The sequence below is a fragment of the Parasteatoda tepidariorum genome, chromosome 10 (genome assembly GCF_982258835.1).
Source record: "Parasteatoda tepidariorum strain Cologne lab strain chromosome 10, Ptep-v5.0, whole genome shotgun sequence".
NCBI lineage: Eukaryota > Metazoa > Arthropoda > Arachnida > Araneae > Theridiidae > Parasteatoda > Parasteatoda tepidariorum.
In genome coordinates this window covers 87,416,537-87,431,679 of record NC_141764.1, presented here as the reverse complement: position 1 = coordinate 87,431,679, position 15,143 = coordinate 87,416,537, and the positions used below count along the sequence as shown (strand labels likewise).

General features: G+C 27.0%; 1 protein-coding gene across 1 annotated transcript in view; it reads left to right on the top strand.

Moving 5' to 3' along the window:
• The window catches only part of LOC147803071 (notch-regulated ankyrin repeat-containing protein-like), a 56,979-nt gene extending 44,251 nt beyond the window's left edge, over positions 1 to 12,728 (top strand). The window contains exon 3 of the mRNA XM_087153287.1: positions 9,313 to 12,728. Coding sequence (XP_087009413.1) covers positions 9,659 to 9,973 — 315 coding nt within the window. The 5' untranslated portion in view covers positions 9,313 to 9,658 and the 3' untranslated portion in view covers positions 9,974 to 12,728. The remainder of the gene's footprint in view (positions 1 to 9,312) is intronic.
• The last annotated feature ends 2,415 nt before the right edge of the window (positions 12,729 to 15,143 follow it).

The window sequence follows — 15,143 nt, the reverse complement described above, 5'->3', positions numbered from 1 at the left end:
AAATTTATCCATTCGTAATAATTAATGCTAATAATTAAGTAGAGAAGAAAAGAACATTGCTCATTGTTATTAATACAGATCATTCTGTCCATTCATTATAAAAAATAAACACTCAGTTATAAAACAAAAATAATTCCCGTATTTTATTCTTAATAGTTAATTCTCTCTCGATGTAGAAAATAAAGAATGGAATATTGTTCATTTTAATTCATAAAGATTAACTTTATTCACTCATTAAAAAAATTACTATCACTCATTTTAATTCTCAAAGAAGAATTTAAAATTGCAACTATCAAATAACATTCAGTTATATAATAAAAATAAATCTCATAGATTATCTCATTCTTAATAATTAATTCATTCTCGATACAGAAAATAAAGAACGGAATATTGTTCATAAAGATTAGCAATATTCAATCGATAAAAATGAGACTTTCACTTATTTTAATTAAAGAATAATTTATAATTACAAATAAATAACAGTTATATAACAAAAATAAATCTCATAGATTATCTCATTCTTAATAATTAATTCATTCTCGATACAGAAAATAAAGAACGGAATATTGTTCATTTTTATTCATAAAGATTAACATTATTCAATCCATAAGAAATTCGCTGTTACTTATTTTAATTCTAAAAAAAAATTTTTAAATTTTATATAAATAAATGAATAACACTTAGTAATATAACAAAAAATATATTTCCTGGATTATCCCATTCTCAATAATAACTTCCCATTCTCAAAACAGAAATTAAAAAAAGAATATTATTAATTTGTTTTCGATAAGTTTTTTATATTGTTAATTTCTTTTTCCTCGTCTATTTTCCATTATTCAGTCCATAAAAAATCCCCCCACACGCCTTTTAATTCACACGCAAGAATTTAAAATAATAATTAAATAACTCTCAGCTATATTGAAAGAATATCTCCGATAGATTATCTCATTCTTCATGTGTATTCTTAATAATTAATCCTCTCCCGTTGCATTGTGTTCCATCAGCGAAACAAAACGTTAAAAAACAATTTAACGAATGCAAACTTAACTCTCACAGAATCTCGTTCAGATGTTCTCACGACGAGAATAAAGAGAAGCTATTAAAAAACGTATATTTCTGACAGCTCTTTTCTTTAACATGAGATAAAGACCTATCTCATTACTACTTAAGACGAGATAAAAGAACGCTGAAATGACAATCGCAGTCATTTATTTCATTTAAAAATGAATATGTATTGTATTCTTTTAGAAGTCAATAAAGTCGACCTTCTTTCTTTTTGTTCAATAGGATAAAAACTTTTTTTTTTTTTCCTTTCTTTTATCCTTCAAGGTCTTCCTCCAACAAGGGATTGTTCATTTTCAATAATGCTTGAATTAGGCAGATGAATAGTTTCGTAAAAAGAACTTTTTTGACACTTTTCCTTCCCCATAATACTTAAGCTTATTATGAAAGCTTAGGTGGTTGTCCCTCTAATGATCTAAAGAATTTTCACTTACACCATTAAAGTACAAAGCAGCTCTTTATTTAAATGTGCTATAAATTGTTTAACAGTAGCCTACAGTTATACAGTAGTCCGAAGAAGAACGATGCAATTAGCAGAACTGCAACTTTTTTACGTAGTTTGTAGTGTAGTGGGCGACATTTTTTTATAAAAAAATACTGTAGTGGTGCAATACAAAAATAAATAAATAAATAAAAGAAAAAAGTAACAGTAATTTGTAGCGATTGCAGGTAAGTATTAGGGAACCGAAAAGTAATTTCGTTTCGGTGCATTTGATATGTGTTATCGCGATTTTATTTTTAATCAAAAACGTACAGTTATACTGTAGTCCAAGAAGCACGCTGCAATTAGCGAAACTGCAACTTTTTACGCAGTTTGTAGTAGTGCAATAAAAAAATAAAAATAATAAATAAATAAAATAAAAAGTAAAAAAAAAAATAATAAATAAATAAAATAAAAAGTAAAAAAAATAAATAAAAATTAAAATAAAATAAAATAAATAAAAATTAAATTAAAATAAAATAAATAAAAATTAAATTAAAATAAAATAAATAAAAGAAAAAAGTAACAGTAATTTTTTTTAATAAAAAAAAATACTGTAGTAGTGCGATACAAAAAAAAAATATATAAATAAAAATAAATAAAAGAAAAAAGTAATAGTAATTTGTAGCGATTCCAGGTAACTATTAGGGAATCGAAAAGTAATGTCGTTTGCGTGCTATCAGGATTTTATTTTTAATCAGCAACGTATTCATCCTCGTTAGCAGCAACCTTTCAATGCCCGATCGAAAATGAATCAAAATGGATCGGGGGAAAAAGAAGGTAAAAATAAAAATAAAAAGAATTGGTTTTTAAGACTAACAAATATTTAATGCGCCAAAACGACATTACTTTCCAGTCCCCCTAAAACTTTTGACGTTAGCTTGGTTACGAAACAACATTCAAGCACAACTGAATTTTCGAATCGGATTGGTACAATTCTTAGCTAGTCCGTCAAGGGACATTTTACAGTTCGCAAAATAAAAAACGGACCAAAATTTGGACCCATTAATGATGATTTTTTTTCTTCTTTTGCGTATTTCGCTAGGTTTTCAGAACTTTTGAAGAGAATCAAAATATATTTGCATACAATTATGAAATTCGTTCATCCAAATATATTTCCGAGCGAAAAAAACTTAGAAAAAATATTTATTATTTTATTGAATAATGGTCGAAAGAATTTTGATTCGTACTTACAATGTTTTGCATCATTTCAAAGAATTCAATTTTAAATGGTAAAAAAAAACTTTTTAGCAAAATTGGTCGAATAGTTCTTGAAAAACCGAATTTTCAAAATTCGATTTCTCAGGAACTATTCGACCAATTTCGCTCGAATTTTGTTTTGCCATTTGAAATTATATTTTCCAAAAAGATGTAAAAAAATTGTATACCTTACGCTTTAAAAATTTTTCGACAGTTATTAAATAAAACAATAAAAAATAATAAATACTTACTAAAAGCTATATTTTGCAAGGAATTACCTTTGGATAAACGAATTTTATAATTGCTTGCAAAGAATTTTCAATTCGTATAACAAATTCTTGAGTATATACGCAAAAAGTAAAATTAATATTAATAAGTTCAAGCTTCGCATCCCTTTTTTGACCAAACTTTTGTCCGACGAGGAAAAAAATGTTTATTCAGAGAAATTACTTTTTTGATTTGTAGCAGAAGTTAACTACATTGGTAATAAAGCTGTTGTAGTTAATAATAAAAATAGTTTTGTTTTCCGATCACTGAATATACGCATAGAAATTTTTGTGGTGACCTTGACTATTTCGTTTATTCTCATTGGACAGATAAATCACGTGCTATGATCTTTAACATACAAAGATTCATATATCTTTAGCTGTAATGAGCATGAAATAAGAAAAAAAGTTATAAGGGTATCCGTAATTTAATTATTCAGTAATATTTAGTTACCATGCCTCCTTAATATTATTCTCTATTATATTATTTTATTTTTGATTATATTTTCAAAATTAGAAAAATAAAAAAATGAAAGTGACTGAGTAATTCCGAAATAAAACTTTATCATACAACATTTATGGTAACAATATTTAGTCACCTTTTTGCAATTATGAATAGGCAAAAAATTGTATTTTCTCTTTAATAAGTTATATTAACCTTTAAAATAAACTTTACGTAATCCTGTGTTCGGTAAATTAATGCAATTAAAATGATAAATACAAAATAGCTGTTTAAAACTCCCTAGCAATATTAAGAATTAATTTTTCGTACTACTATTGCTAACTATTCCGTTTGGCGAAAAGCTATCGTTGTAAAATAATTCTATCTAAAAACAGGGATACATTTTTCAGAACTTTACTTATTTTTGCAATAAAAATAAGTTAACTTTTTTTTTCTAGCTATTTTAGCACACACTGCAAATCTCTCAATAATTTCATTCTCAGAAATATTTTGTAAAATGTGATTTTCAGTATAAAATTAATATTGATGAAAACCAATTATTAAAAATCTCTCCATCTTACCCCAAATCTGTATGCATTGAAGATATAATTATAAGGAGAGAAAAGTGACTCAGTCATTTTTATTATACCAACAACTGCAAAAAAAATCAAAAAATACAAAAAATCGAAAATTGTCTGACAAAACCGATGTTTATTAATATCATTTTCTAATTTAGTAACAATTTGGCTGGCTTGAATGGAAAAATACTCTTCCTCTCCCACTTAAAATATATTCCTCCCTGACCCAAATAATAAAATACTTCTCCAAACACCATTTCTCAGTTACAAAACATCAAAACAAACTGAAATATTAGAAAAAAATTAAAAAAAAAACTATTTTTCAGTTCTAAGCTTTCAAAAAAGTACCCCCCCCCCCCACAAAAAAAAATTGTTAGGATGTAAATTAATTTTAATGTGACTTACGTTATGACAAGTTAATATCTTAAAGGACGAAAAAAATTCTTTTAATAATTTATTATACAAATCTGAATAGCTTATTTTAAGAATATTTAATTTAATAGTTGTTTATTGGTCCCGCTCTAGAGGTAGACCACCTACTCGATGGCTCAACGACACCGAAAACGACCTCAAAGTCCTAAAACTTAAGAACTGGAGGGGAGTTGGCATGGACAGAGGGAGCTGGAGAAGGCGTGCTGTTGAGACAGCCAAGGCCTGCAAAGGGCTGTTGCGCTTCTGAAGAAGAAGAAGAAGTTGTTTATTACTTTTAATAATATCATGCGAGGTGTTTCTTTCTCTTCGTACATCACACATATTTTTAGAATTTATGTCAAAAATGAAATAAAAAGAATATAAAAATTAAGCTATTGCGAATTAATATTTATAAGGAAAAAAAAAAATTTTTTTTTAAAAATCTAATGAATAGAAATTGAAGAATGTGTAAATAAAGATATTAAAACCAGTTTGATTACCTAAATGAATTTGATTTTGTTAAACACTTTCTCCTGTGCTAAGTTCCCCCAGATTGATTTTGTGTTTCTGAAATCTATTATTTATAGACAATGTATCTATGCTAGAGGCTTGAACAAAAATTATAAAATGAATTCCGGAAAAACATTTTGCCTGAGCATAGTCTTTTAATATCCTTCCTTAAATAATGACTATTTTCCTAATATTAGTCTTTCCTTTCCTGTTTCTCCCCCAATTGAAATTATATTTTCGAAATCCGATTTTTAAAAGAATCGAACATTACTTATACGAGATGTTTAGATCATATAAGCAATGTATCTAAATTTGATATTGAAAAAAAATTTTTTTTCACAAGATGGTTTCCTGAATAAATATTTGCCTAAGGAAAGTCTACTAAGTATTTTTCTTACAGCAATCTTAACAACTAATCTTCTAATAATCACCGTTCACCTTCTCTCAGTTTCTTCAAACTAATTTTATATTTTCGAAATATGACTTCTAAAAACATAATTATGGCCAAGATCTCAAAAAAAAAAATTCTGATCATGGCTGAATTATACATTATCTAAGCCAAGTTTAATAGACTCGTGTCGAAAAATATTTGAGAAATAACAATACAAATTGTTCATTATTCTTTAATAAGAACAAGTGTCTGTCCTCCTCGTTATCATCCTGGCGCTATTGACCTTGTAGAGTCCTGCCCTGCTTTAAGATTTTAAACTATTTTTCTCTGTTGGTTGCCTTTTTTTTTTAGTTATTAATTTTGAATAATTTCTGACCCTCTTTAATTAATATTTTTTTTGGAGCCACAGTGGCTCAGGGAGGGCATTCACCTCCCAATGAGGGGACTCAGGTTCGAATTCCAGCGGTGGATGATTGATACGAATTCTGCTCCCGGCTCACACTGACATAAAATATCCTCAGTCGTAGACGGATCATGGATTACTGTCCTCTAGCCGTCAGGCTAACCGTGGGAGGTGCTTATGGTTTCCCTTCCCATGTAACGCAAATAGGGGTCAGTTCCATCAAAAAATCCTTCACGAAGATTAGTTTATCCTAATGTTTGATCCAGGAGTTCCCTTGTCTTCTGGGTTATGTTCGAAATTGTAAGGCAACGGAGTAGAACATTGATAGTCATAAACTCAGAATTGGATCGTCTGTTAAACGTCGGTTATAAAATAAAATAAAATTTGTTCTTTTCGTTTAGTTCTAAGGTTTTCCTCAAGATATGGAAACTTCTGAGGAATATAAAAAAAATTTCGTCTAATAACTGTTTGAACTTTCTTCCCGAGTCCTTTCTTAAGTTTCCATTGAGTTTCTTTTTATTTATAACCATGTTTGATTCCTAATATATACCAACCCATTTATTTGTTCTACTCCGCCAATGTATAGATAAATTTCACCGAAAATCTTCGTTAAAATTTTGTCACCTCTAATTCTTAAAAGATCAGGATGCCTGTAAATATATTATTATTTCCAATCAATTTCGAGACTAGACTTATTTTGAACATCAAAAAGCGTTAGCGCCGAAAATAAAATAGAAATATTAAAAAAAAATTGACCTTCTCTTAGCCGAACAAAGGTACAAATATATTTAATAACTCATTTTGATCATTAATCGTAAATAAATAATATCACCCTGTGTTGAAAACTACTAATATTTAAGACGAGGAATATAAATGGAAAGAAAATTGTTTCGATAAAGAGCAAATGAAACTATAAATGAAGATTTGAAAATAAAATAAAAAGACTAAAAAAATACAAATTTCTTCTTTTTTATTTTATTTTGATGTTTGCAAACGATATGAAGATGGGGAGGAAAGGAAACAATCATGAATGTAATGGAAGAGCATGCAACAGGTGGCACGGATGGTTACTTTGCTAATATCCACACATTTTCTTTCTTTCTTTTTGTTTTCGTCAAAAATTTTGTGTATAAAAAATAAAATCAAAAATTTCGTCAAAAATTTTATGTATAAAAAAATAAAATCAAAAATTTCGTCAAAAATTTTATCTATGGAAAAAAAAATTGTCCAACATTTTATCTATGAAAAATAAAAATTATTAAAAAAATTAAGTGTCTATGAGCAAAACAAAGACAAATACAATTTTTTTTAATTATTTATTTTGAATCGTACTCATACTTTTTATTAATACTCATTTTACATGTTAATAAAAAAGAAATAAATAAAACGCACTGTTGAAAGTTGCTTAAACGCTTATTAGAACTGGAAAGAAAAAATAACTGTCTCAAAAAAAACCAAATGAGACTATAAATGAGGATTTAAAAATAAAATAAACAGACTGAAAAAAAAAAATTATCAAAAGCTGAATCTTTACTTTCTTTTTTGATCTTTGTAAACGAGACGAGAACGGGGGAAAGAAAAAAAAAAGGCAAAACAAAACAAACATTCATGAATGTAATAGAGGAGTATACAACAGGTAGCACGGAAGGCTAATTTGCCGATATTCACACAATTCGTTATCCTGTTTCTCAGAATTGCCCCTTCACGGTTGGCAAATCGAGATGAAAACAGCAAAATGTAACTTTTTCCGCCTTTCCCACGCTGCCATTTGGCACACTTTTCTTGAATTTTTGCACAGGTGGGCGGAGAAAGTGTGGGAATATTTTGATAAACTCTCTCGATTGGTTTTGATATTCACTCCCAGGAAAATGGTAGGCGGAGCTTTGACGTCAGAGAGCATAGGTTTGCCACTTTATCAGCTTTAGCCCGCATATTGTTTTTTTTTTCCATGGGAGAAGATTAAAAAATAATTGATATAAATGTTGTTGCTCAATAGTTTAAAGTAACTATTTTAAATTGCTGAAGTTTGTTTAGTATTTAGAAATATCTTTAGAATAAATTTGAGACAGCTAAATGTATTTTTTTTCCCGAAAAAAAAAATTTGCTTTATCGTTATTTATTTAAGTCGACCGATATCTATAAATTTAAATTTATCAAGGTATTTCCTGGGGTGTTTTTTTTTTTTCGCTTCTTTAGATTTATAATTTAAAATACGAATATAACCATGAAAAATAACCCACTTAAATTGATTAGACTTAAATAGCATCCTGTAAATAGTAAATTATTGTTTTAAATGAAAAATAAATAAGAATATTACAAGAAATAGCGTTATTTATTTATAATTCGATTTGAATTTTTTTTTAAATTCAATTTATTCTAAGCAATAAATTTATAGGATTGCATTTAATAAAATTTTGATCTTATAATTTGAATTCGACGAACTAAGTTTTTATTGAAATTATTACTAAAGTAGCATAATGAAGACCAAGGCTCACCCTGGGTTGTCGTGACGCCAATGATGATGATGAGCATGATTGTTTGAGTGTGGATAGTTTTGTAAATGTCTAAAATTCTTGTAAAATATACGTTACATTTTTACAACTGTTGAAAGAAGTTTTAATTTGTAGCAGTAAATTTAAATCGAATAGCTATTTTTAAAAATTAGTTTGGTTATTTTCAAAATAATTATTTAGTTCCTTTAATATTTAATTATTTTTTAGAAAAAAGTTATGTAAGCACATTGTTCAATTATTTTTTATTAAAAGTTGAATACAACTATTTTTCAAACTTTGTTGAACAACTGTTTTTTCAAACTTTGAAAATTAACTCTTAAAATTGCATTGTTTAAATTAAAAAATTAGCACAAATGATGACTAGAAATTTTAAAAAAAGAAGACAATACGCATTCTTATTTGGGTAATCAATAAGAAATAAAATATTTCTTAGAATAAATTATTAAATTTTATACTCTACATAAACTTAATCATTTCCCAGTGTCATGTGTTTGATTATCATTTTTTCACTTTTCAATAGTTCTAAAAATGTCATTGAAATGTATGTTAATTATTGAATGCAACATATAAAATTTTGTCCGATATATTTCATTTACTGATTAATAATCTATCATTAATGAAATTGTCAGTAATGAATGCTAAATATTATTTTAGTTTATTTGAAGAGCAATAGTTTCATTGAAATAAATAACAAATGACTATAATTTTCTTAAAGCTCATGAATTATAAACAATCATTAAATTATAAACAATAAAAAAAAATTTATATGCTCAATGTTATGTCTCTTTAAGTATTATTTTTGGCTATAAATGGAAATAAAATTGCAATTAACTATTAGAATAAAGTACTATTTAAGGCAAATATGTATTGAGCCTTCGTATAGTAAATGTGCTTTTTAAATTATGAAGCAAATATCAAATTTTTTTGAACCAAAATTTCATAAAAGTTTAAATAATTGTACATATAAAAAAATTTGAAAAATAATTTTGTATTAAGGAAGCTCTTTTCTTTCGAATCTTCTAATTATTTTAAATTAATGATTTTTATTATTGCAGGAAATCTTCGGAGCTTCGCAAAAAATATACCATAACAACCTGTCGACGAAAAAATCTCGCCAAACTGTTTTGGCGAGATTGGCGACTAAGCGATTCGTAAGTAATATAACCCTTATCCGCTCCAGCATCCAAGAACAAAATCCACCTCATCTCTTATTTCTCCATCATTCGCTTCACGCTGCTCTCGCGTGTAGAATAGCTAGATTACATCGTCTTATTTTTGTTACAAACCCCTCGATACACTCAAAAATAATTTATTCTCATCTTATTGTGGATTATTTTTAGAGACTATTACAAAGTAGCTTTCTAAGTTTGGATTTCCAATTCGCTAACTTATATTACAATCATGAGTCAAGCCGATGTTCAAACAGGTGTTACAAACCAAGAGATATTCCTGACTGCCGTCAGAAAAGGGGACACCCATGAATTACAAAAGATTCTGCAGAGATGGGAAGGAAACGTGAACTTTTACGACAAAGAAGGACAGACAGCTCTCCACCAAAGCTGCATGGACGGTAATCTGGAGCTGGTAAAACTATTAGTGAAATTTGGAGCTGATGTCAGATTAGCTAATCGAGATGGATGGAGTGCTCTTCATATAGCTGCCTATGGCGGACATCAAGACATAGCGCTATATCTTATTGCCAACTCCAGAAGGTAAAAATCTAGTCATTAGAAATTATGCTCATTTGATTAGTATTATTATTTTCAAATTGAAAAAAATTTGGAATTCAGCTACAAACGTGCTGGTGCGTTTCTTCAGCTGAGAATAATAAAGAACTGTTTTGATAAGTGCCAATATGAAAAGCATATCATTCCCTAAGGGCGTCATATTTAATTCATCATCATGGAGGATTTTTCTGGATCCAATGAAAATCTGCCTCTATTTTGTGTTTATCCCTGGATCGCTTATTGACCTCAACGACCCTTGGAATATTTATTGATCCCGGAGTTCATGCTAATGGTGAAGAAGTGTAATTTGTTCCATTTTATACCATTGATCAATCCTAATAGCATACACTGTTATTTGGTTTCATGTGCAATAATTAAGAATAGAATCAACCATCCACTTTAAAATTATACCTGTAAACAATCTGATTGCCATGGTTTACCTGAAAGGATTCTTCCTGTAAACAATGCCCTCTCCTTTACTATTCCCAATGGATACCACCTGTGAACAATCCAGTCTTGCTTGCCACGGTTTTTAAAAGTAAACAATCTACTATGGTTTCCAGTGTGAATCTTGCTCAACTGATTCGTCTGATGGTGGAAATCATCCCAAAGGATGCCATGGTTTCCTTGACGAATCGTGTCAAACGTATTTCACTGGCAAATGTTAATCTTCTTGCTATGATTACCATAACATATTTCTCTGGTCATATAGATACCATCTGACAATATTCTTGCCTCCAAAACGAATCTTATATATAAAAAAAAAACATTCTTCATAGTTAATGTTGCGCAAAATATTAAGTTAATCTTGCTTTCATAACATATTACTAATTTTCGTAAGTGATTGAATTGTATCTCTATTATTGTGAGTAGTGTGCTTAAGGATTACTCTTATTTGGAATTTTAATCACCTCAACTACATCTAAAAGTGACAATCACCTATCTATTAAAACTGTGCAACGCTTTCAAATATTCTCACATTTTTTTTCTTCTTACCTTTTCCCCATCTATTTACCAATGTGCCACGACCGTTAACATCATTCTGAGAGTAGAATTCACTGACAATATTTACCCAGGGATGTGTCCATCCAAGCGTGAAGGCTGGGAACGACAGACCAGCAGAGGATAAAAAAAGAAAGAATGGTTAAAAGAAGCTGACCTCTTCCCCACCCATTCCCAACTACTTCATAATGGATGCAAAGTAAATTAGGCAGCAATTGATGCGGCTACTACTTGGAGCCGGTTTTTCTCTCAGCTCGGCATAATACCGTATTACAAGCTACATTCCAAAGCACAAAAGAACCCTAGTAGTGCCTCCTGACGGAGGAGAAGGTCACCAGCTGTGACGTCAAATGGAATGAAAGAATGTATACCCTAATAGAAAAAAGATATCTGTAAGTTTATTAATCTGAGAGCTGTAATTAATACACGTAAATGAAGCTGTTAAGAGATTTTTTAAGAATTAGTCTGCATAATTTTTAAAGAAATAATGCTAGATATTTTTTACTCGATAGTAAATTATTTTATTTAATTACAGAATAATTAAATAAATTACTTGGCATTTAATATATTTAAAATAATCGATTATTGTAAATTTCTATATTCGGTAATTTTTCCGTTATTAACTTTTTTAAATATATATTTAAGGAAAAAAAAAACGTTTTCGAAGAATTTTTGCTTTTATTGTACAGCTAAATTGGTCTGATCATTTATCATATTAAAAGTAGGCAACATTTATTAAATTAAATACTTGAAGAAGTACTTCAAGTATTTAATTTAACAATGCTTGTTCTAAAATTAGTATTGTTTCATAATTTCATGAGAATAGGTTTAATATTTAAATTGTGAATTATTATTATTTATGGTAACGTAATTACTAAAATCATACTCTTTGTGTTTATTTGAATAGAGTATATTTATAAATATTAATTTTTCAACGAAATACTTCACCCAATTTCAAAGTAAATTAAATCGTAACTGTCTTTAATAAACTTTATGTCTTTAATAACACTCTTAGCAGCCAACCATTGTTTAGTAAATGAGTAAATTCGAGAATATTTAATAAATATTGGTAATTAAAGGTGAAATTTAAATTGAAATAAGTTAAGGATATCAATATTTTCTGAAACTATTTTAATTTTGATAAAAGCGGTGTAAGTGTTCTTAATGATTTCTCTTAAACAAACTTAACTTTTATTTTCATCACTTCAGAAATTTTTTTTTTTTTTAATTATTAAATTGTGTTGTATAATTTAATATATTCTAGTCTAATTTTCTCCTAGTTGCTACTTTTTATTAGTAAATTTTTTCATAGTTTTAATTAACCAGCTAAAATATTCTAACTATTTAAAAGCTACATAGTTTCACTTACTTTTCCTTCATATTAAAAATGTTGTCTTAATTTATTTCTTATTTCAAACATAATTTTTTTTATTTTCTATCACAAAAGTTATAATTGTTTCTCATAATACTTAATATGATCAATTATTTATGTAATGAAATAGAAATGTAATTTCTCAAATGATCTATATAATTATTATTCATTTATTTAATTACGAATGCCAGACATGTTTTAAATGTTTGGTTGTTTATTTATATGTACGCTGTCGTCAGGGATATTAGCCAGTCATTCATCATGTACACTACGGAATTATACTTATTGAATACTTCGTTTTGTACTAATCACCTGTATATTTGTTCACTAAGTTGTTCATTAAATTGTTGAATTATATATTTTTTGAAAACTTGCATCTTTATTTGTTTCCTAGTTTTTCTTTGGTTGAAATTATAATAATTAAAATTGCTTTTCAGCAGATGTGAACAATATTAAAAAATTTAGCTATGATGAAAAATGTCGCATTTTGAAAAGGATTTTGGATAGAAAACAAAACATCCTTAAAAAAAAACCAAAGAAAAAAGAACCTCAAAGTAAATAAAATATTATAATTAAATTCATAGCAATAACATGAAAAAAAGGGATAGAAATAGGAAGAAAATATGAAAATTAATAAAATTTCAAAGATGAAGGTGTTTTTTTTTCTCAAAGAGAAAAAAAATAATTACGTGCTTTTTCTTATAAATTAATTATATTTTTTGTAAAAAATATTTTAAAATCTTTAATGGTGACTTGCTTTTTTTTTATCATTATTTCTCGTGAAAAGTAATATTTTTTTAAATAAATATTTTTCTGGGCATTTTATATGGGGATTTATTAATGATTTTAGTACATTAAATATTATCCTACATTTTAGGTTCATTAGACTTAGCTTTAGCACCAGTTATAATTACTTCCGTTTGTTTAACTTTTCTAATTAGTTTTTTTGATTTATCACTTTTTATTATTATTCATGAAGTGTTATACATTTAGTTTTTTCCCCCAATTTCTTAAGAAGTTGAGTAAAATGAAATTAAGAAAATTTAAAATAATTAATGCATACCAAAACGGAGAGGAAAAGTATTTATATACTTAAAATTATGGATATAAACAGAAAATATTGTGTACTTTAATTAAAAAGTGTTGTTATGATTTTGCTTTATTCAGTCAATTGCAGATAATTACATTTGTTACAAATGATTTACATCTGTGAAACAAGTTATATTTATGCAAGTTACATACAATATTAACAAACAAGCTATATTGTACTGATGTAATATTTTAGATAGAAATGATTTCAATTCATGAAAACAACATTTTTTACATTTTGTTATATTTAATTTTATTAATTGTGCCAAGATGGAATATATTAGCTTTATTCATTATGAAGTATAGTTAAGAGCAAATATTTAAGAGAATTGGTATTATTAAGAAACTGGAATGGAATGATTTTAATTTTAAACTATGGCAAATATTCAATTTTAAAATATGGCATATATTTAATTTTAAAAAAAAGTGTATTTAATTTAGAAAAATATTTTATTAGTATAAATATTTAATAATAACTATATTTAATTAAAAATTTTTTTTTGATTATTATTCAATTTATAATTTTAAAGAGCAAAATAAAAGATTCTAAAGGTAACTAAGAATTATTGTTAATTAAAAGCCAAAACATGTTATGATTTCTACCCTAAACAGAGAAAAAAAATTACTGTACTGTATGGTAATCTAGTTTAAAATAAAAAACATAATTCTGCATAATAAAACCAAAAATAGGCGTTATTTAAATGATTTATTTTGTCACATAAAATCTTTCAAGTATAAATTTGTTTTGAATCCGGATTTAACGAACATTTTTCTGTTTTTCGAGCTTCTCGATAAATATGGGTCCCACTGTAATCTGCAAAAAATTTAGGATCAAATTACGGTTAAATGTACCGGCATGCAAGGTGTCGGTACTTTTTACCGCAAGATTAATTTTTACCAGAACTGTTACAGAACAAAAAATCTGATATACCGTAATCTTTACAGTAATAATTTCCGTAAAATCACTGAATCACTATGATTTAATACATATTACTGTAAAAATAACGGTAAAAAGGGAATTCGCTGTAAATTGAATTTTATGGATGATGCATCCAAAGTGCGAGTACTTTATGCAGGAATTTTTGACAGGTTTCAATAGGGTACAGGTTCCAAAGCAAATGTTTGTTTATAATTTATTGTCTAATCTCGATTATTAAATTACCCAGCAGGTGAACTTTAAAGTACTTATACTTAAATTCGATCAGAAGAAATAAAGTTATCTATTTGTATTGGATTAAGAAGATAACGAAGATATATATATATATATATATATATATATATATATATATATATATATATATATATATATATATATATATATATATATATATATATATATATATATATATATATATTTCCTTACGGCTGTTTCTGGAAATATTAGTTGCTTTTAAAAAGTAAACAATAACTTAGTTTAGAAGTTATTTAAATCAATGTATAAATTTTATTAATAAATAATTCACAAATCTGTAAGATCCTACATGATGAAATTAATTTTAAACGAAAAGTAAAAATATATATGCAAATAAGAATATTTAATGGACTAATAAAAATAAGGATATTATATATTGGCTATTATCAAATAAAAATAAAGAGATTTAAGTAAATAAGGAAAAAATATTTAGATTATCGTTAATAAAAAATTATTTTTCATAATTTTAATAAATATCAACTTCCAACCGGTATAGCAACTTAC